General features: G+C 45.3%; 1 protein-coding gene across 1 annotated transcript in view; it reads right to left on the minus strand.

The window, feature by feature from the left end:
- Window positions 1-22433, minus strand: part of aatf (apoptosis antagonizing transcription factor) — a 115971-nt gene continuing 93538 nt past the window's right edge. Inside the window, exon 12 of the mRNA XM_078421996.1 lies at window positions 1-1036. Within this exon, the coding sequence (XP_078278122.1) occupies window positions 979-1036 (58 nt within the window). The 3' untranslated portion in view covers window positions 1-978. The remainder of the gene's footprint in view (window positions 1037-22433) is intronic.

Here is a 22433-nt window from a genome sequence, read left to right on the forward strand (position 1 = left end):
ATAAGAAAATAACTGCAGATGCTGGTACAAATCGAAGGTATTTATTCACAAAATGCTGGAGTAACTCAGCAGGTCAGGCAGCATCTCGGGAGAGAAGGAATGGGTGACGTTTTGGGTCGAGACCCTTCTTCAGACTGAAGAAGGTAACTGGAGACCATTGCATCTATAATCAATTGCAGGTTTTAAAAACATTATTAAAAAGCAGCAGTCATTTCATCTGTTCTATTGGTGATCATCTTACAAGAGAAAAAGAACTTCCGGGGAACTGAAAATATTTCACGTTTTTAAATAATGAATGAATGAACATCTTCAGAACATAGACCCAAATACACCCCTGCTGTACTTTGCTATGTTCTCTGTGTCCTGGTCCACTCCCATTTCTGGATAAGAGAGATTTAAGAGGCTTGAGAACCACAGGTTTAAGGTGAGGGGGGCAAGATTCATGAGGGGGAACCTGAGGGGTAACTTTTTATTTTACACAATGGATGGTGGGCGTATGGAACGAGCTGCCGGAGGAGGTGGTTGAGGCAGGGGCTATCATAACATTTAGGAGGCATTTGGACAGGTACATGGAGAGGAATTGTTTAGAGGGTTATGGGTCAAATGTGGGCAGGTGGGACTAGTGTAGATGGGACATGTTGGTCAGCATGGGCGAGTTGGGCTGAAGGGCCAGTTTCCCTGCTGTATGACTCTATGACTATTAAGTGATCTGAGTAAGGGGAAATACTGACTTGTGATACAGAATAATACTGGGTGGACAAATCTTTCCAAAGGATCAAACTCCCAATTCTCCTTATGTGGGGTCTAGAATAGGTGGAATTGCACGAGTTACTTTGCAACGTTTGTGCCACTTATTGAAATAGGATGTTGGGATGTTGCGTGTGAATCTGGTTTTGCAGACAGTCCCACAATAATCAAGAGTCCACATTTTCCCTCTGTTATGATGAAAACCAGCATCCCAGGGTCCAGCAGAGACGATCAAGGCTCTTTCTCAGCTTCTTTGACATTTCCAAACATCGATCTGTATAGTTCGGACCTGGAAGGGAAGAAAATAGAACATTTAGAACAAGTTCATCCAGTTGGATAAACGTAAGTCTACCTCCAGTTAGCCAATCCTGGCCCGGAAGCACTCTCACATTCTTTCAGAAGTAGAAACAGGAAAATGCAGGTGCTGCTTTACAACAACAAAAAAAGACACAAAGTGCTGGAGTAATTTAGCGGGGGTCAGGCGGCATCTCTGGAGAACATGGATAGGTGAGGTTTCAGGTCGGTACCCTTCGTCAGACTCCAGTCTCTGGGAGATGCTGGAGGTTCATGTTCTCCAGGGATGCTGCCTGAGCCGCTGAGTTACACCAGACACTTTGTGTTTCAAATTCTTTTAGCACTTTCATAAAGTTTTAATGGTTGCCTGAAATTTAATGACATTGGTAGAAACACCAATGTAAACCAGTTCTTACGGATTATTGGAGCTTGAGTTTAAATACAATTTTCCGATCCCCACCTTCACTCTAACCGTTTGCTTTTGCCCCGGAGCTGTTGGAAATAGATTTCCCAACGAGACACATCCTCACGGTGGGAATTTTGTTTCCAGTTCTTAACTTTTAATGAATGACTGTTAATAAAGCACACTCGAGCCTTGGCCTTAATAAGCGAGTTATAGTTTACAACAGCAGAGAGGTTATGCTAAAACATTGATATGGATGAGGGGGGGGACCTTGTTGAAACTTACCGAATCATGAAAAGCCTGGATAGAGTGGATGTGGAGAGGATGTTTCCACTAGTGGGAGAGTCTAGGACCAGAGGTCACAGCCTCAGAATTAAAGGACGTTCCTTTAGGAAGATGAGGAGGAATTTCTTTAGTCAGAGGGTGGTGAATCTGTGGAATTCATTGCCGCAGAAGGCTGTGGAGGCCAAGTCAATGGATATTTTTAAGGCAGAAATTGATAGATTCTTGATTAGTGCGGGTGTCAGGGGTTGTGGGGAGAAGGCAGGAGAATGGGGTTAGGAGGGAGAGATAGATCAGCCATGATTGAATGGCGAAGTAGACTTGATGGGCCATTTGTGCCTTATTGTGATCCTATCACATATTAATTTTTAAAATACAACTTAGGATTAGACTGGAGTTTGGTGACTGACACAGCCCAGACCATCACACAAACCAACCTCCCTTCCATTAACTCCATCTACACCTCACGCTGCCTCAACAAGGCCAGCAGCATAATCAAGGACCAGTCTCACTCCTGGTCATTCCCTCTTCTCTCTTCTCCCCTCTCCCATTCGGGCAAGAGGTACAGAAGTGTGAAAACGCACACCTCCAGATTCAGGGACAGTTTCTTCCTGGCTGTTATCAGGCAACTGAACCGTCCTCTCAACAACTCGAGAGCAGTCGTGAGCTTCCATCTCCCTCATTGGAGACCTGACGCTATCTTTAGAAGTTAGAAATAGCTGTGATCAGCGATTGCTTTCTGCAGTTACTGCCTTCCCCAGCACTGCACAGCACACGTAGCTAGGGTTGCCAACTTCCTCACTCCCAAATACAGGACAAAGGGTGACGTCACCGCCCCGCGTGACCTTACCCGGCCAGCGGCCACGTGCTCCCGCTCCACCAATGGCGGCCACCCGGGCCGGGAGCACGTGGCTGCTGGTTGGGCGAGGTCGCGCGGGGCGGTGACGTCACCCTTTGTCCCTTATTTGGAAGTGAGAAAGTTGGCAACCCTGCTAATACGGGACTCGGACGGGACAAACTAATTCAGCCCAAAATACGGGATGTCCCGGCTAATACGGGAGAGTTGGCAACTCTACACACAGCACAGCACAGCCCAGCCCAGCCCAGCCCAGCCCAGCCCAACACAGCCCAGCCCAACACAGCCCAGCCCAGCCCAGCCCAGCCCAGCCCAGCCCAGCCCAGCCCAACACAGCCCAGCCCAGCCCAGCCCAACACAGCACAGCACAGCCCAGCCCAACACAGCCCAGCCCAGCCCAGCCCAACACAGCCCAGCCCAACACAGCCCAACACAACACAGCACAGCCCAGCCCAGCCCAGCCCAACACAGCCCAGCCCAGCCCAACACAGCCCAGCCCAGCCCAGCCCAGCCCAGCCCAACACAACACAGCACAGCCCAGCCCAGCCCAACACAGCACAGCACAGCACAGCACAGCAGGGCAGGAAAAAAACCAATATGCTTACTAAGTGAGCTTCAAGCAGGCACACTATTTTAATTAGGGTCAACTTTCCTCTCTAATATTCAACAGAACAGACCAGATTACTCCTCTTGGGGAATGGTAACAAGGGAAAAATAATCTCCCGTCAGTAGCTGACATTAATTGCCTTTGTTCTGAAATAAACCTAAGGTAAAGCAAAGTTCTCTACAAAAACAGCAGCCAAATTGCGTCAGTCAAGATCTGCTGCTGGCCCACAAACATCACCCCCTTTCCCACAAACCAGGGTCAACCGCTATTTGTACAATGCGTTGATCCGAGGCCCTTCTACAATTTCCCAGCTCCATGTAAAGTTGCAGGAAGGACGTGGAGGCTTTGGAGGGAGTGCAGAGGAGGTTTACCTGCATGATGCCCAGATTAGGGCCATAGAACCATGCAGCGTGGAATCTGGTTCTTCAGCCCAACTTTCCCAATCCGACCAACATTCCACATCTGCACCAGTCCCACCTGCCTACATTAGGCCCATATCCCTTTAAACCAAGCTTCCACCCTCAGTTAAAAAGTTGCCCCTCAGGTCCCCATCAAATCTTCCCACTCTCACCTTAAACCCATGTTCTCTGGTTCTTGATTCCCCTGCTATGGGTAAAAGGCTCTGCGCATTTACTCTATTCCAATGCTTGTGATTTATTCTATGAATACCACATACAGATGATACAGAATCTTGAAAGCGCGCACCACCAGACTCAGGAACAGATTCTTCCCCTCTGTTATCAGGTTTCTGAACAGTCCTTCCATAAGCTAGGGTACTGTCCAATTCGTCTCTACCCCAGTGCGGGCATTGGACTTCGATTGGACTTTACTGGACTTTTATCTTGCATTAAACGTTATTCACATTTTTCCCTTTATCCTGCATCTGTACACTGTGGACGGCTCGATTGGAACCATGTGTTGTCTTTCCGTTGACTGGATAGCACGCAACAAAAGCTTTTCACTGTACCTCGGTACGTGTGACAATAAGCTGAACTAAATGGAGAGGAAAGGTTAAGAGGGATGTGGGCCAAATGTGCAAACGGGACTTGCTTAGATGGGACAACTCAGGCAGCTTCCATGCAGGGAGGAACGGCAGATCTGGTTTAAACCGAAGATAGACACAAAAAGCTGGAATAACTCAGTGGGTCAGACAGCATCTCTGGAGAGAAGGAATGGGTGACGTTTTGGGTCGAGGCCCTTCTTCAGACTCTGAAGAAGGGTCTCGACCCAAAACATCACCTATTCCTTTTCTCCAGAGATGTTGCCTGACTCGCTGAGTTACTCCAGCTTTTTGTGTCTATCTTCAGCCTGTTCCTAGGCCTCTAAAACCACTTAGGTGGCAATTTATACATAGGTTTACTTTCTCTTGCTGTAGCGTCCAAATCTCTGAACGACACAAGGTCTGTTTTCGTGAACAATAGGAAGCCTCACCAGCTAGCGGCTTGGAGAAAGTCATAGAGTCATAGTGTGTGGAAACAGGCACTTCAGCCCAACTGAAGTCCACAACAACTAAACATGTCCCATCTACACTAGTCCCACCTACCTGTCCTATCCATGTACCTGTCTACCTGTTACTTAAATGTTGGGATAGTCCCTGCATCAGCTACCTCTTCTGGCAGCTTGTTCCAAACACCCACCACCCTTTGTGTAAAAAGGTTACCCCTCAGATTCCTATTTAAATCTTTTCCCCTTCACCTTAAACCTATGTCCTCTGGTCCTCGACTTATCTACTCTGGGCAAGTGACTCTGTGCATCTACCCGATCTATTCCTCTCATGAATTTATATACCTCTATAAGATCACCCCTCATCCTCCTGCGCTCCAAGGAAGAGTCCCAGCCTACTCAACCTCTCCCTATAGCTCAGACCCTCTAGTCCTGGCAACATCCTCGTAAATCTTCTCTGTACCTTTTCCAGCTTGACAACATCTTTCCTATAACATGGTGCCCAAAACTGAACACAATACTCTAAATGTGGCCTTACCAATACCTTGTATAACTGCAACATGACCTCCCAACTTCAATATACTCAATATTCTGACTGATGAAATAGTGAAAGGCATGGATCGGGTGGATGTGGAGAGGATGTTTCCACTAGTGGGAGAGTCTCGAACCAGAGGCCACAGCCTCAGAATAAAAGGATGTACATTTAGAAAAGAGATGAGGGGGAATTTATTTAGTCAAGTGGATGGTGAATCTGTGGAATTCATTACCACAGAAGGCCTTAGTGACCAAGTCAAAGGATAGTTTTATGATGGAGAATGATAGGTTCTTGATTAGTACGGGTGTCAGGGGTTATGGGGAGAAGGCAGGAGAATGGGGTTAGGAGGGGGAGATAGATCAACCATGATTGAATGGCGGAGTAGACTTGATGAGCCGATTGGCCTAGTTCTGTTCCTACAACTTGTGAGCGTATGATGAAAGGCCAGGGTCTTTTTGACCACCTTATCCACCTGTTTGTGTCAAGACTTGTCCATGTAATCCGGACCAACTCCCCAGAGCAGAACTGGGAGGGAGGGATTTCTTAATTATTGACGGGGTTGGCTTTTGGACGAGACTTTTAAATTGGTAATAAAAAGGTCCCGAGGTAGTAAAAGGAAAGGAAAATAGTCCTCCCAGAGTCTTGGCCAACCAGCCACTCGGTTAGCATTGCCAACAGCTTCATTCATCTCATTTGCTGCTTCCAGAATTTCGCTGTGGGCAAAATTGTTATCATATTTCCAAGCATAAGAGTGATTAAACTTCAAAAAAAAAAAGTAATTTATCGGATGTGAAACGCATTCGGACATCCCGAGGATATGAAAGGTGATGCATAAATTAAAGTTCTCTTTATTGCCAGCAAAGAACAGCGTGGTGAAAGAAAGAAAATGTGCAGAAGAAAGGGGTTCAAGTGGAAGTCCATGTCAAATATATTCACAGGAATAAATGTTTTGTGAGAAAACGTGCAGGAAGGAACTGCAGATGCTGGTTTAAACCGGAGATAGACAAAAAACGCCGGAGTAACTCAGCGGGTCAGGCAGCGTCTCTGGAGAGAAGGAATGGGTGACGTTTCGGGTCTGGACCCTTCTTCAGACTGAGAGTCAGGGGAGAGAGGGGGGACATAGAGATATTGAATTGAATTGAACACGTTTATTGGCCAAGTATGTACACATACAAGGAATGTGCCTTGGTATGGAAGGTTAAGGTGTGAAAACGGCAGATCAAATCAGAAGCTGATAAGGTAATGTAGAATGGTTTTTGTGTAGGATCGAACTGCAGATGCTGGTTTACATCGAATGCTGGAGTAACTCAGTGGGACAGGCAGCATCTCTGGAGAGGAGTAGGCCCTGACTCACAGTCTGAAGAAATGTCTCGACCCGAAACATCACCTATTCCTTTTGGCCAGCTGAGTTACTCCAGCTTTTTGTGTCTACGAATGTTTGGTGATATTTGCGCACCAATAATGTGCCGAAATGTTCATCTCAGGACATCGGGCATTGTAATTTAAAGGAAGGAAGCATCAGGGCAAAGTAACACAGAATATCATTAATTAGTGTGCGTTAAACTGGCAGAACATGAAACGTTATCCACTGTAGAACACAAAGTGCTGGAGGAACTCTATGGGTTAGGCAGCATCTCCGAAGGACATGGATAGACCGTGTCTCAGGTCGGGAACCTTCTTCAGACTGATCAGGTGGATTTGGTTCTACACTCCTGCGGTTTCTTGTGTCTATTTCTGAGCTTTATCCACGTTTAGTTTAGATTAGTTTAGTTTAATTTAGTTTAATGATACAGTGCGGAAGCAGGCTCTTTGGCCCAATGAGTCCACCTCGACCAGCGATCCCCGCACACTATAACTATCTTGCACACACTCGGAACAATTTATTATTTTACCAAAGCCAATCAACCTACAAACCTCTATGTCCTTGGAGTGTGGGTGGAAACCGGAGCACCTGGAGAAAACCCACGCAGGTCACGGGGAGAACGTACAAACAGCAGCCAGGTTGCAGCGAACAGGTTGTTGGCCAGGATGCGAGCGGGCAAGATCATCCCTGACCCCTCTCACCCTGGACACAAACTCTTTGAAGCACCTCCCTCTGGAAGGCGACTCCGGACTGTCAAAGCAGCCACAGCCAGACATAAAAACAGCTTTATCCCACGAGTAGTAGCTCTACTCCATAACCAAAAGTCTGTAGTCTCTTTTTGCTCTGGTTTATTTCACTCACATGTTTAAACCGTAATGTTGTATTCGTAATGTTTAATGCTTTATTCTTAATTGTTTACTGTATGTTCGTGTTGTTACTTGCGAGCGGAGCACCAAGGCACATTCCTTGTATGTGTACATACTTGGCCAATAAACTTATTCATTCATTCATTCATTCATAGTCAGGATCGAACCCAGATCTCTGGCTCTGTAAAGCATATGCGCCAACGTGCCGTGTTGTTTGACAGCTTAACATAAAAAACATATTTTGCTCTGAAGGCTATCAAAAACCCCAAGAAACAATTCCTAGCAATTCCCAATCTGAGTTACCCTGTTCATCTGAGATTGTGGCACCTTCTACTCATTATTGTGTGTCTGTCCACAATGCTTTCAGAACTGCACACATGTAGAAGTACAATGGTCACACAAGGAACTGCAGGTGCTGGAAACCTTGAGCAAAACACAAAGTGCTGGAGGAACTCAGCAGGTCAGTGGAGGCACATGGACAGGCAACGTTTCAGGTCGGGACTCATGGTCAGACTGATGGAGTGGAGGGGGTGGGGGGGAGCTTGGACAGAGAAGGAATACGAGTTTGGTGGAAACTAAAACCTGGATTTTCACTCTGTAAATACTGCAAGAACTCTAGTAGATGAATGCTGTAAAATTGGAGCAAAATTTGAAACCTCGTTTACTTTGAAGGAAGACCAAACTTAAGAGCTTAAAAATCCATGTTCTCCAGAGATGCTGCCCGATTTGCCGAGTTACTTCAGCACATTGCATATTTTTGTGAACTTAAGAAGTTACCTCTCCTGGTATTGCACCAGAAATAACCCAGTCTTACAGAATAAATGCTACTTGTACGTATTCTATGAATTAGATTTTCTCCTTAAGTGAACCATCCCAATACTCATCTCCATAGATGTTCAATGGTTCAAAGCTACTTAATTGTCACATGTACTGGTACAGTGAAATTCATTTTTGCATACAGTTCCCTACAAGTAAGACTATGCATAAGCACATCTTCGATACAGCACGTGTATAGAACAAGAGTCTCCAGATTTTGTGCCATTTTCTCACGTCCCAGCTCGCTCGGTCGAGGCACTGTCTGCCTGTCTGCGTATCGGGCCTTTGATCCAACTCTGACACCTTCCTCTCTGGTCCTCGGAGCGGGCAGAGGCCGGGCTCGTGGCTTCCCTTTCTGAACGGGTCCACAGTTCTACGCCTGTTGCCAGGTGCGGCAGCCACTTGCCGGGTAAAGCCAAAGGCACCGTCCTGTAATGTGCGGGAGGTAACCACATTCCTACATTACAGCGATTTCACAGATGGGAAAACCGGCTCTTTGGGGGATGTTCGGTCACGTCATCAGTTGACGCAGGTTCTAATTCAAGTCTCCAGTTTGCAGTCTCCATAGATTATAAATGTCAAAATTTAGCTTTCCAAATGAAGATTTCTAACCTGGTTTTAGATTGACCCGAAATAGCAATAACGTTCATTTAGGAGTCAAACGAGCTTTTGAATATCAGTTGTCCAGGTACAATTGAAAACTAGACACAAAGTGCTGGAGTAACTCCGCGGGTCAGGCAGCATCTCTGCAGGTAATGAATGGGCAGGCTATATTTTGGGTTGGCACCCTTCTTCAGGGTTCTGACCCAAAACGCCACTTGTCCATTCCTCAAAAGATGCTGCCTGACCTGGTGAGTTTTGTGTTTTGCTCAATTTCCCAGCATCTGCAACCTCTTTTGTCTCCAATTGAAACCGATGTCCCAGCCACTAAATAACTAACATCCTTCACAACAAGAATCTTGTTTTTAAATGAAAGAATTCCTTGCGGTCAGGGCTAAGTTCAAAGTGAGGGGGAAAAAAGGCAAAGGTTGCTGGAGTAACTCAGCAGGTCAGGCAGCATCTCTGGAGAACACAGATAAGTGAGGTTTCGGGTAGGGACTCTTTTTCAGACACAAATTGAAACCTTCAGAGATACTCCAGCACTTTGCAGTTCCTTGTGCCTTCATAGTAAGGGATTCAGTTTGACCGGTTGGCAGGGTAGACTAGATAGATTGTGTAGGAAGGAACTTCAGATGCTGGTTTACAACGAAGACAGACACAAAATGCCGGAGTAACTCAGCGGGTCAGGCAGCATCTCTGGAGAGAAGGAATGGGTGGCGTTTCGAGTCGAGACCCTTTCTTAGACAGATTTGTTTTGCATATCACACAGCATCCAAAGTGTCAAGTCGACAAGATGCAGTCAAGGACTTGCTGCAGTATTTTCTTCTGTGGAACCCATCCTCGGACTGACCTCTGAAGAAGGGTTCCGACCCGAAACGTTTTGTGCCTATCTGAGACCAGATAGATCATTGGTCTTCAAGCCCAATGTTATCAGATCATTGTGTTCAATCCACATTCAATCGGCAAAATTAATTGGCAGCGACTTTGTGGCATCTGGTAACATTAGGTTGGAATCTCAGATCTGGCACGACAAAGGAAAATAATTGGGGGGAGGGGGAGGAAGAATGAGGACAAAGAATATGATTCCCCGGCAACAGAATAACCCCTGGCTCCCAGGCAAATTTAAAGAACTTTCAGAGGTGGATTAATTTCTGGTCCACTTGCAGCATCGCTGTTAGCACAATTGTGTTTGCCAGCATCAATTGATTTGTGATTTACATATAAATTAGACAATTACTACACAAGACCGTATTTAGCATATAAAATTAATTTACAACTATAACTGTTCGTAAATCTCCGCCACACATTCAAATGACACTCCGGGAAAGGGCAGGAGAACGGAAAACTTGAGGGACACAAATGATTATTCGGTAATTTCTGATCGTGAAGGAATGATTTTTTTGAAAAAAATAAATAAAAAATGAAAATATTAATACCATCTACAAATAAAGCAAATCAATACTTGATAAGAGATTTCAACCCAATGAAGCAACTGGGGCCACGAATAATGCACATCAAGATGGATTACGGCATTTGCGGTTGTCTTTTCTGCTGCTTGCTGTAGCTACACTTTTTTTCTCGCAAGGTGCACCATGCAGAAACAGAAACTCATCAATCCTGCAAGTTTAACCTTGTCACAGTTGAAATTCACCGGGGTAAGGGTACATTTTAATACTTTCATCTCCCTTAAGGCTATGCAAAATGAAGCATGATTCTTTGATTTTTCGTATTAAAAGTAGATTTGAGCCACTGATTTGTAACAGGTTTCCTCCCCCCTTCCCCCCCCCCCCCCCCCCCCCACCCCACCTTCCCAGCATTTTCTTAGAATATCATTATCCAAGGTAGGTGCAGCAAGGTATTTCACGGTTGGTACGGATTCATATGAAGCAGTACGCGTTATTATCCTGATGGTGTATTTGTGAAATTTGGTAGCTTGTGCAAGAAGTTCAAAAACTTAATATGGACGAGTGTAGTGGTGTGGAATAAATGCTAACATGTGCTTTCTGATCGAGTAATGTCAGGCAGGAAAGTGATGTGCAGCAAATGCAATGAGAGAGGTAGAAATCGCAGAGAAAGGCAGGGTGGCGCAGCTGGTAGTACTGCTGCCTCGCTGCGCCAGAGACCCGGTTTCGGTCCTGACCCCTCGTGTGCTGTCTGTGCGGAGTTTGCATGTTCTCCGGGAACCCGCCTGAAGGCTCGTCGGTCGGTCAGCGTAACCAGGAGGGAGCCGCTGGAGACGTGGAATGCCAGGAGCGAGGGCCGGTAGGAGGGTGAACCGGGGTAATGCCTCCGGCACCTGCAGGAGACGCCCCCTGGGACACAAAGATGGCCGGCCGAGGAGAGGAGAGGAGAGGAGAGAGACGTCAGTTCGCGGGAACTGCTCCAGTAGACCGAGGGTGCAGGCCAACTGGACTTTGGAAATGAAGCTAAAACATGGCGGTTATAAAAACATTTGGCTGTAAAAATATTTTTAGACACCATTTGCAATCATGTCGAGTTACAGGGATAGGTAATGCACAGATTTTGTTCTCCAGTTATTAGAACATGGATGTGTACAGCAATACCCTCTAATCCAGGCAGCATTCTGGTAAACCTCTAGCCTCCACATCCATCCTATAATGGGGAAAGCAGACCTGACCACAATACTCCAAATGCAGCCTAATCTTAGTTCCACAGAACTGAACCACGACACCCTGCCACTTATACTGTACTCAATGCCCCGACCGATGATGGCAAGCATACGATATGCATTGTTTACCATTCATTAGCTTCGTTTAGTTTAGAGATACAGCGTGGAAGCCAGCCCTTCAGCCCACCAAGTCCGCACCGACCAACGACCACCCATACACTAGCTCTGTCCTACACGCAAGGGACAATTTATACAAGACCCGCACGTCTTTGGAATGTGGGAGGAAACCGGAGCACCCGGAGAAATCCCACGCAGGTCACGGGGAGAACGTACAAACTCCGTACAAACAGCACCCATAGTCAGGATGGAACTCAGCTCTAGAACGGAGATGAGAAAAATGTTTTTCAGTCAGAGAGTTGAAAATCTGTGGAATTCTCTGCCTCAGAAGGAAGTGGAGGCCAATTCTCTGAATGCATTCAAGAAAGAGCTGGATAGAGCTCTTAAGGATAGCGGAGTCAGGGGGTATGGGGAGAAGGCAGGAACGGGGTACTGATTGAGAATGATCAGCCATGATCACATTGAATGGTGGTGCTGGCTCGAAGGGCCGATTGGGCTACTCCTACACCTATTGTCTATTGTCTCTGGTGCTGTAAAGCAGCAACTCTACCGCTGCATTGCCCTTGCATTTAATCTCTTCAATACATGCTACTATAAGGGAAAGCCAAGCCTTTTTGATACACCATACTCGAAATGTAATTCTGACACTGACTTTGGTTGTAACTATTCACATAAATATTCAAGGTGTAGCGCGGTAGAGTTGCTGCTTTACAGCGAATGCAGCGCCGGAGACACAGGTTCGATCCTGACTACGGGTGCTGCACTGTAAGGAGTTTGTACGTTCTCCCCGTGACCTGCGTGGGTTTTCTCCGAGATCTTCGGTTTCCTCCCACACTCCAAAGACGTACAGGTATGTAGGTTAATTGGCTGGGTAAACGTAAAAATTGTCCCTAGTGGGTGTAGGATAGTGTTAATGTACGGGGATCACTGGGCGGCACGGACTTGGAGGGCCGAAAAGGCCTGTTTCCGGCTGTAGATATATGATGATGATGATGATAACTATTCAGAATGTGGCCACCAGATGGCAGCATCTAATGGCCGCTCCATCAACTAAAACAACACTGAACACCGCACAAGTCAAAGTACATAATGAAATGATCCTGACAATTTAGGGAAACTTCAATTGTCATGTGGACTTTTAACCAGGTACTAAATAACAGCACACTGTATCCAGTGTACAGTACCCTCATGCTCTCCATAGAGTCACAGCATCACGCAGCATGGAAACAGGCCCTTCGGCCCAAATTGCCCATGCTGGCCAACATACACTGGTCCCACCTGCCCGCATTTGGCCCATGTCCCTCTGAACCTTTCTTATCCATGTACCCGTCCCAATGCCTTTTAAATGTTAACATTTTAAGCGAGGTTTTAACAACAGTCACTCACAAGTTGCAGACCATCTCCAGATTTAGACACAAAATGCGAGAGTAACTCAGCGGGCCAGACAGCATCCCCTGGAGAACATGGATTGGTGATGTTTTGGGTCGGGACCCTTCTTCAGACTATCTTGTTTTGTAAACCAGAGTCTCCAGTTCCTTGATTCTGCAGATCTCCAAAATCAATTGAGCGACCACCAGGTTTTGTAAGCCCGATACAGAAGATAATGGAGGGGATTTGTTCATCTTTGTTCAGTGTTCATCTGTTCACTGAAAGGACATTGGAAATTAGCTGGGAGCAGGGACTGTGGCAGGTCATTTCATAAGTGATAGGAGCAGAATTAGGCCATTCGGCCCATCAAGTCTACTCCGCCATTCAATCATGGCTGATCTATCTCTCCCTCCTAACCCCATTCTCCTGCCTTTTTTCCCCATAACCTCTAACACCCGTATTAATCAAGAATCTATCTATCTCTGCCTTAAATACATCCACTGACTTGGCTGCCACAGCCTTCGGTGGCAAAGAATTCCACAGATTCAGCACCCTCTGACTGAAGAAATTCCTCCTCATCTCCTTCCTAAAAGAACGTCCTTTAATTCTGAGGCTGTGACCTCTAGTCATACGACACTCCCACTAGTGGAACCATCCTCTCCACATCCACTAAGCCTTTCACTATTCTGTACGTTTCGATGAGGCAGGCTTTTATCCACCTGATTGCATTGATAAAAGTACAAGCATAGACCAAAAGATTTCTTTGAGTAAGCAGAGATCAAAATGGATACCTATTGAGGAGAACTATAAAGAGGTACACGTTGCCAAACCTACAGCATTATAGGATCAATCAAAAGGTACAAAAGCCAGGAAGAGACACAAGGAAATGCAGATGCTGGAACAAGGACTATTGTGTCAAGTTAGAAATGAACAGTCTTGAGCAAAAAAACAAAGTGCTGGAGGAACTCAGTGAGTCAGGCTGCATCTGTGGAAGGGAAAGGACAGGCAACAATTTGGGTCGATCTCCTTTCAGAAGAAGGATCCCAGCCTAATTCCATTTCCATCCGCAGATGCTGCCTGAGCCACCGAGTTCCTCCAGCAGATTGTCTTATGCTCAAGATTCCATCAGTCTGGTATCGCCAATGAACAACCTTGACTGATTTACTCTACCAAACCGAGGAGATACAATCCAAATTCAACCTCACTAATGTCACAAAAGGCACGACCAGGTAATGTCACAGAGATGGCGCGGAATTGAACGGAAATCCTTTCACATCCACACCCTGCCATGTACAAGTTGGTGCAGAGCATGGAGTGGTACTGCAAAGGGTAAAGGAAAAACAACCTCCCTTCCATTGACTCAATTTATACCTAGCGCTGCCTCAGCAAGGCAAGGCCAGCAGCTTACTCAAAGACCAGTCTCACCCTGGCAACTTCCCCTTCTCCACTCCTCCATCAGGCAAAAGGCATAGTGTGAAAAAACACACACCTCCAGATTCAGGGAGTTTCTTCCCAGCTGTTATCAGGCAACTGAACCATCCTATCAACGACTGGAGAGAAGTCCTGAACTACTATCTACCTCATTGGAGACCCTTGGACTACCTTTGATCGGACTTCACTGGCTTTACCTTGCACTAAACGTTTTCACGTTATTCCCTTTTCTCATGTATCTGTGCACTGTGGACGGCTCGATTGTAAACATGTATTGTCTTTCCACTGACTGGTTAGCACGCAACAAAAGCTTTTCACTGTACCTCGGTACACGTGACAATAAACGAAATTACTTTTTAAAACTTGGAACCTGGGATAAGGCCAAGAAGTATGCTAATAAATTACGCCTTGCATAGCAATGGGATGCATGGGGGAATGTCTTTGGCATATATTCTTTGCACACAGTGTGATGGTAGTCCAGGGACCCAGCAAGCTGAGTATCTGAGAAACACGCACTTTATCAATGGTTTTCTTGCTCTTTTATTTCTAACAGATACATAAATAATTCATAAACCTAAGCTACGCAGTACAATTGAAATCGAGCTTTGGAAACTACAATGCCAGATTTAACAAAAACAGTGTACTTTTGATCATTACTTCAAAACAGCTATCACCAATTGTGATGTCTTAACAATGTGGGATGGATGGACCTAGATGCTGTTTTGGAAGATCATTATTAAACCAAATAGAAATCAAATAATATTCCAGAAATACTTACGAAGAAAAACACTTTGATTTAAGCTAAATGCACACTATTGCTTCCAAGCAATGATAAAACGATTACCTTGGGCAAAGCCGATATGGCCACCAAATACTCGTGACAACTCACGTCTATGAGAATTTAATAACTTCTGTATCATGCTACACAAATTAATTTCTTATGGTAGATATTCTAAATAATTATTTTACGAAACAGGTGTCACAGTTTAAGGATAAAGGGGAAGTCTTTTAGGACCGAGATGAGGAAACATTTCTTCACACAGAGAGTGGTGAGTCTGTGGAATTCTCTGCCACAGAAGGTAGTTGAGCCCAGTTCATTGGCTATATTTAAGAGGGAGTTAGATGTGGCCCTTGTGGCTAAAGGGGTCAGGGGGTATGGAGAGAAGGCAGGTACGGGATACTGAGTTGGATGATCTGCCATGATCATATTGAATGGCGGTGCAGGCTCGAAGGGTCGAATGGCCTACTCCTGCACCTATTTTCTATGTTTCTATGAAACAATATTTACACACAAAACTGTTCTTTGGTGATATATCTGATGTCTGCAATTTAAAAAAAACTTAATGGATAATTTAAATATTCCAAGGAATATTCAGTCTGAAGAAGGGTCTCGACACGAAACGTCGCCCATTCCTTCTCTCCTGAGATGCTGCCTGACCTGCTGAGTTACTCCAGCATTTTGTGAATAAATACCAAGGAATCAAATGATCACTGCGATTTCCAAAGATATGTTGAGGAATTGGGAAATAATGAAACAAGCCCCTTTATCTTTTAAGTTTAGACTTTAGAGATACAGCGCGGAAACAGGCCCTTTGGCACAGCGATCATCTTACACACACTCAGGACAATTTACAATCTTTACCGAAGCCAATCAACCTACGAACCTGTATGTCTTTGGAGTGTGGGAGGAAACCGGAGCACCCGGAGAAAACCCACCCGGTCACAGGAAGATCGTACAAGTGCATTGATTTTTATTTCTTTGCAGGGCTGGAGCACATACAAACGATCATGAAGTTAAAAGATCACTAAAAGGAAGAAAAATCTATCATGGTTGGGAAAGGTTTAGAGGGATATGAACCTAACGTGGGTAGTGAGACTAGTGTAGATGGGGCATCTTAGTCGCATGGGTGTTGGGCCGAAGGGCCTGATTCTGTGCTGTTGACCATATAAAAATACCTACCTTTTTAAACATTTATTATAACTAAAACAAAATAACCAAACATGCGCTAATATTTAAGAGAAGGCATTTTTTGATGTATAAATTCACAAGTGACAGGAGCAGAGATGGGCCATTCGGCCCATCAAGTCTACTCCACCATTCAATCATGGCTGATCTATCTCTCCCTCCTAACCCCATTCTCCTGCCTTCTCCCCACAACCCCAGACACCCGTACTAATCAAGATACCTTTTCAATTTATTATAGAAACTCTCTATTTTAATTTTTAAAAGTACTGCTGTGTGCTTCTGCAAGAGCAAACGGAGTAATCAGTAAATCGGAGCAAAGATAATTTAATGCAGAAAATAAGGCATTACAAGCTATTACGGCATGCACAGATTGGGCACTTCCCCACAGCAAAAAGAGGGATGCTAGGAATCGTAAACTCCCATCCTGTACATCCTCTATTAGCTGGTTACACTACACCGAGCAGAAGGGGGCAATGCATGAACAGCTTGAACAAGATCAACAGCAGTTAAGTCTGGATACAAAACGCAGCGTTTAGCATATGGTTGTTCTTCAAAACTGCCAGTCTGGCTACTCCAGCCTAGCGGTACGAATATTGATTTCTCCAACTTCTAGGAACCCTCTCCCTCCGTCCCTTCCCTATCCCAGTCGTTGCACTAGTTTCACTGTCGATCCGCTGAGTTTCACTGTTTGTATTACTCCTTATCACCCTCCCCACAGCCAACAACAGACCATTGTGGGCTCCACCTTCCCTTGATCATCGTTGCCGTCTTTGTGTCTTTTTGCATATCTTTCATTAATTGGTTCCATGTACCTTTTCATATCTCTCGGTTCCCCTCTCCCCTGACTCTCAGTCTGACGAAGGGTCTCGACCAGAAACGTCACCCATTCCTTCTCTCCATAGATGCTGCCTGACCCGCTGAGTTACTCCAGCACTCTGTGAAACGTCACCTATCCATGTTCTCCAGAGATGCTGCCTGACCCGCTGAGTTACTCCAGCACTCTGTGAAACGTCACCTATCCATGTTCTCCAGAGATGTTGCCTGACCCGCTGAGTTACTCCAGCATTTTGTGTCTGCTCTGTTGGGATTCTACCCACCATCCCATTTCACTGATTACCAAGTCATAGAGTGACATACAGCTCAGAGGCAGCCCTGCGGTCCACTCTAAACTTTTCCTGTGCATGTACAGGTCCACCACCGATTTTCCGGCACCCTTGATTCCAGAACCTTGAGGGATTATCCGTTTTTTCCGGAAAGACAGAGGTCACGGCCTCCGGGAGAAGTCGAACGTTACCGGAACATTCCGCCTGGGCCGCCGAGATACCGGCCCGCAAAGTTGGCCGCAGAAGTCGGCTATGGGAATGGATCTGCCGGCTCCGGCCGGGCCAGAGTTCCAGAGCCCCAGCCGCAGGGGGCAAACTTGTCCTGCCGGTCTGGGTACAGAACGGTCTTTTCATAAACTAGGACCTCCACCCCATTGCAGACATTGGAGTTCGTCATAGAGTCTTATAGTACGGAAACAGGCCCTTCGGCCCCACTTGCATCAGCAGAATGACTAAGCACTTCATGCATTGTTTCGGTGGACCTTGTGGAATAAGCTGCCAGAGAAAGTAGCTGAGGCAGACACAAAATGCCGGTGTAACTCAGCGGGTCAGGCAGCATCTCTGGACAGAAGGAATGGGTGACGTTTCGTGTGTCGAGAGCCTTCTTCAGACTCTCTTCTTCAGAAGGGTCTCGACCCGAAACGTCACCCATTCCTTCTCTCCAGAGATGCTGCCTAACCCACTGAGTTACTCCAACATTTTGTGACTACCTTCCATTTAAACCAGCATCTGCAGTTCTTTCCTCCACAGAATAAATAGCTTAGCCTTTCACAGCACAGTGGATCACTTGGTTTACATCACCACACCATCTTTTCGAAGGTGTCGTCATGTTAGTCTCATTCCACTGCCTTTTTCCATGTTGCAGTCATCTTTCATCCTTCAAAGATTCATCCAATCCTGTTTTGGATGTTTAGATCAATTCTGCCACTAATACCATTTCAGACATTGCATTCCAGGTCATAATGACTTAGAGCAAAAATAATTCTCATCTCACCTCTTGCACTTATATCAATTATCTGTGTGGGACTGTGTTCTCTTCAGCCAGAGAAAAGTTCCTTCTTATTTATTCGAACAAAACCTCTTATTATATCAAACGCATCTGTCAGAACTCCCAACAGTATTTGTGTTCCAGTTCTCTCTCGTCTCCCCATGTAATTGAAGTCTCTTGTCCCCTGTATCATCCTAGTAAATCTCTTCTACACCCTCGGCAAAGCCTTGACATTCTTCCTAAAGAGAACTGATCTAACGAGTAGCTATAAATGTCAAATCTGGTTTATTAAAAGTAACAATTACCTAGCAGCAGAAAAATCAATGTAGAAGGGTTCACTTAACTGAGATATTAAAAGAAAATAACAAAAAGTCTTGAATTTAAGTGTAGATCGGGATACCCTTCCCTTGATGGCATTCGACTGGGATGAGTACTTATAACAAAGGCTTGTACAAGGTTTTATCCGACGGAGAAGGGTCTCGACTCAAAACTTCACCCATTGTTTTTCTCCAGAGATGCTGCCTGACCCCAGAGTTACTCCAGTACTTTGAGTCTTTCATCCAACAAAATCTTCTGAGTGCTCAACTCCATTTCAATGTTCTCTCTAAATCTGCGGAGCTGGGAACATGCTGTACGAGACACGAGGATCGTGTCCTGAACATTGCCTATCCATTCCCTCAGATGCTCTTCGATACGCTGAGTTTCTCCAGCATTTATTAATTGCAGATCTCTGAAGATCTATCCTGGACCCAGCACATTGATGCAACCTTACAGATCACCAATGCATCTCCTATCCTCAGATGATTGAGGGGACTTGATATGTCGATGAATACTTCCTTGAACTTCTAGGGGTGTACGGTGGGGAGCATGTTGACTGGTTGTATCACGGCCTGGTTTGGCAACTCGAACGCCAGGAGTTTCAGTGTCAGTTTAGTTCGTTGTCACGTGGTACAGTGAAAAGCTTTTGTTGCGCGCGGACCAGTCAGCAGATAGACAATACACGATGACAATCGAGCCATTACACCAGCAGAGGGTAATGGACAGATGGCATTTTGGGCCAGGAACCCAGACCGAAGAAGGCTACTGACCCAATACTTCATCTGTCCATTTCTCCACAGATGTTGACTGACCTGCTGTGTTTATAAGACGTAGGAGCAGAATTAGGCCATTCGGCCCATCGAGACTGCTCCGCCATTTGATCAAGGCTATCTTATTTTTTTCCTCGCAGTGCCTCCAGCGCTATGTTTTTTAAACCAGATGAAGAACATACATATGGACACTGCCCATGTGAAAATACACGTGCAAAAGACTTGAAAAACTGGTGTATCAAAGAACTGCAGATGTTGGTTCAAACCAAAGATAGACACAAAAAGCTGGAGTGACTCAGGAGGTCAGGCAGCATTTCTGGAGAAAAAGAATAGGTGGTGTTTTTCAGGTTGAGACTCTTCTTCAGACTGAGAATCAGGGGAAAGGGAAACGAGAGATATAGAAGGTATAACAAATGAATGAAAGATATGCAAAAAGCAACATTGATCAAGGGAAGGTGGAGCCCACAATGGTCCATTGTTGTCTGCGGGGTAGGTGACAACAAGTTATACCGACGGTGAAACTCAACAGGACGACAGTGAAACTAGTACAACAACTAGGATGGAGGAGGGATGGAGAGAGAGGGGATGCAAGGGTTACATGAAGTTAGAGAAATCAATATTCATACGGCTGGATTGTAAACTGCTCCAGTGAAATATGAGGTGCTGTTCCTCCAATTTGAGTTTGGCCTCACTCTGACAATGCTGCCTGAACCACTGAGTTATTCCAGCTTTTTGTGTCTATCTTGATTTGAAAAACTGGAAGTGTTTTCAGAAAAAAAAGGAACGCAAAGTGCGGATTGGTAGAAATGCTTAATAATTACAAGAATTTGGACAATATCCCAGAAGCAGATTGTTTCCACTGCTCATGCGGTCTGGAAATGATTGGTGGCTTTGAACAATCTGTTTCTGTGTCGTGAATTCAATGTAATTTTAAGTAATAGCAGCAAACAGTTGGCCAATCTCAGAATCATGTATCTGTAGAGTATGGCATTAGGCCCACAGCTAGGGTCTGGGTAAACAGTTAACATACATCTATCTGCCAAGGATGGCTGTTTGGACCAGGATATTCCTCGTAGCCAAACACATTTTACCAAGCCAATTAGCCTAAAAAACATAAACATCTTTGGAGTGTGGGAAAGCCCACGCAAGTCACGAGGTGAACGTACAGACTCTGTACAGAGTGCACCATAGTTAGGATCGAACCCAGGCCTCAGTCTGAAGAAGGGTCTCGACCCGAAACGTCACCCATTCCTTCTCTCCTGAGATGCTGCCTAACCTGCTGAGTTACTCCAGCATTTTGTGAATACCTCCGATTTGTATTAGCAACTGCACTTATTTTCTTATAGAACCCAGGTCTCTGGTGCTTTAAGGCTGTAAAAAAATCTTACAGTTTCGGTCACAACTTTGCGGTTTTACTTTACAGTTTATTTTAGAGATACAGAGCAGAAATAGGCCCTTCAGCCCACTGAGTCCTCGCCGATCAGCGATCACCCGCACACTAACATTATCTTGCACACTAAGGGCAATTTACAGAAGTTAATTAACCTACAAACATGTGCGTCTTTGGAGCATGGGAGGAAACCAGAGCTCCCAGATACAAATCACACAGACCTAGGGAGAACGTGCAAATTCCGTACAGACAGCACCCGTAGTCAGGATTGAACCAGCGTTTCTGGAGATACGAGGCAGCAACTCTACCATTCTACCTCCCTGAGGAGGGATTTTATGGAAACAACAACAGCAATAATAATAGCATTTATCACCATTAAGAAACCAACTAGAGATTTCCTCCAAAGTGTCGTTTAATATGGAAATTCACAAATTGCACTCAACTGGGCCATTTGGTGTGTTTACTGTCACCGTCAGGCATATGCAGTTCATTCCTACACAAATGAAAGTTTAACATATGTACAACATATGTAGTTTTACTCTAAAACAAAGATGATTTTGCATTTTGTTAGATGAGGTATGAGAAAGGTTTTAATGTTAGAATTACTGCTTACCAAACTGCTTCTAAAATGCAAATTTTACTTAATTTCTTTACGTGAAATTATCAAAATGAGATTTTTTAAAAATGTCTTAATTATGCGGCACGGTGGCGCAGCGGTAGAGTTGCTGCCTCACAGCGCTAGAGACCCGGGTTCCATCCTGACTACGGGTGCTGTCTGTACGGAGTTTGTACGATCTTACCGTGACCGCGTGGGTTTTCCGCGGGTGCTCTGGTTTACTCCCACACTCCAAAGACGTGCAGGTTTGTAGGTTAATTGGCTTCGGTAAAAAAATTGTAAAATTGCTGAGTTACTTTAGTTTAGTTTAGTCAACTCAAGCCAATAGGAATGACCATTAAATATGAAGTAAAGCCCCACAAAAGAATGGATTTTCCCCCTCAACCTGATATTTTTGGGAATAACTTTGGAATCGCCACTTTCCCAATTGTGTGAGCAACATATAGTTCAGATCACTTCCTAGAGTGGAGCTGTAAATTGTGAGCCATAAACTATGTGCATTTAGTAATTAAGCACATGGGCTAAACAAGGGGAGTTTGATGGGAAGATATTGGACTCAAGTTTAGTTTAGAGATATAGCGTGGAAACAGGCCCCTTCGGCCCACCGAGACCGCGCCGATCAGCGATCCCCGCACATTAACACTATCCTACACACACTAGGGACAATTTACAATTAAACCAAGCCAATTAACCTGCAAACCTGTACGACTTTGGTGTGTGGAGGAAACCAGAGATCCTGGAGAAAACCCTTGCAGGTCACGGGGAGAACGTACAAACTCCGTACAGACAAGCACCCGTAGTTGGGATCGAACCGGGGTCTCTGACGCCGTGAGGCAGCAACTCTACCGCTGCGCCACTGTTAGTGGTTGGTCAGGAAAAAATGCAATTCCACAATAACAAGATGAATCTATTTGAGCATATAGTT

Source organism: Rhinoraja longicauda, chromosome 26, assembly GCF_053455715.1.
Source record: "Rhinoraja longicauda isolate Sanriku21f chromosome 26, sRhiLon1.1, whole genome shotgun sequence".
In the NCBI taxonomy this organism is placed as follows: Eukaryota; Metazoa; Chordata; class Chondrichthyes; order Rajiformes; family Arhynchobatidae; genus Rhinoraja; species Rhinoraja longicauda.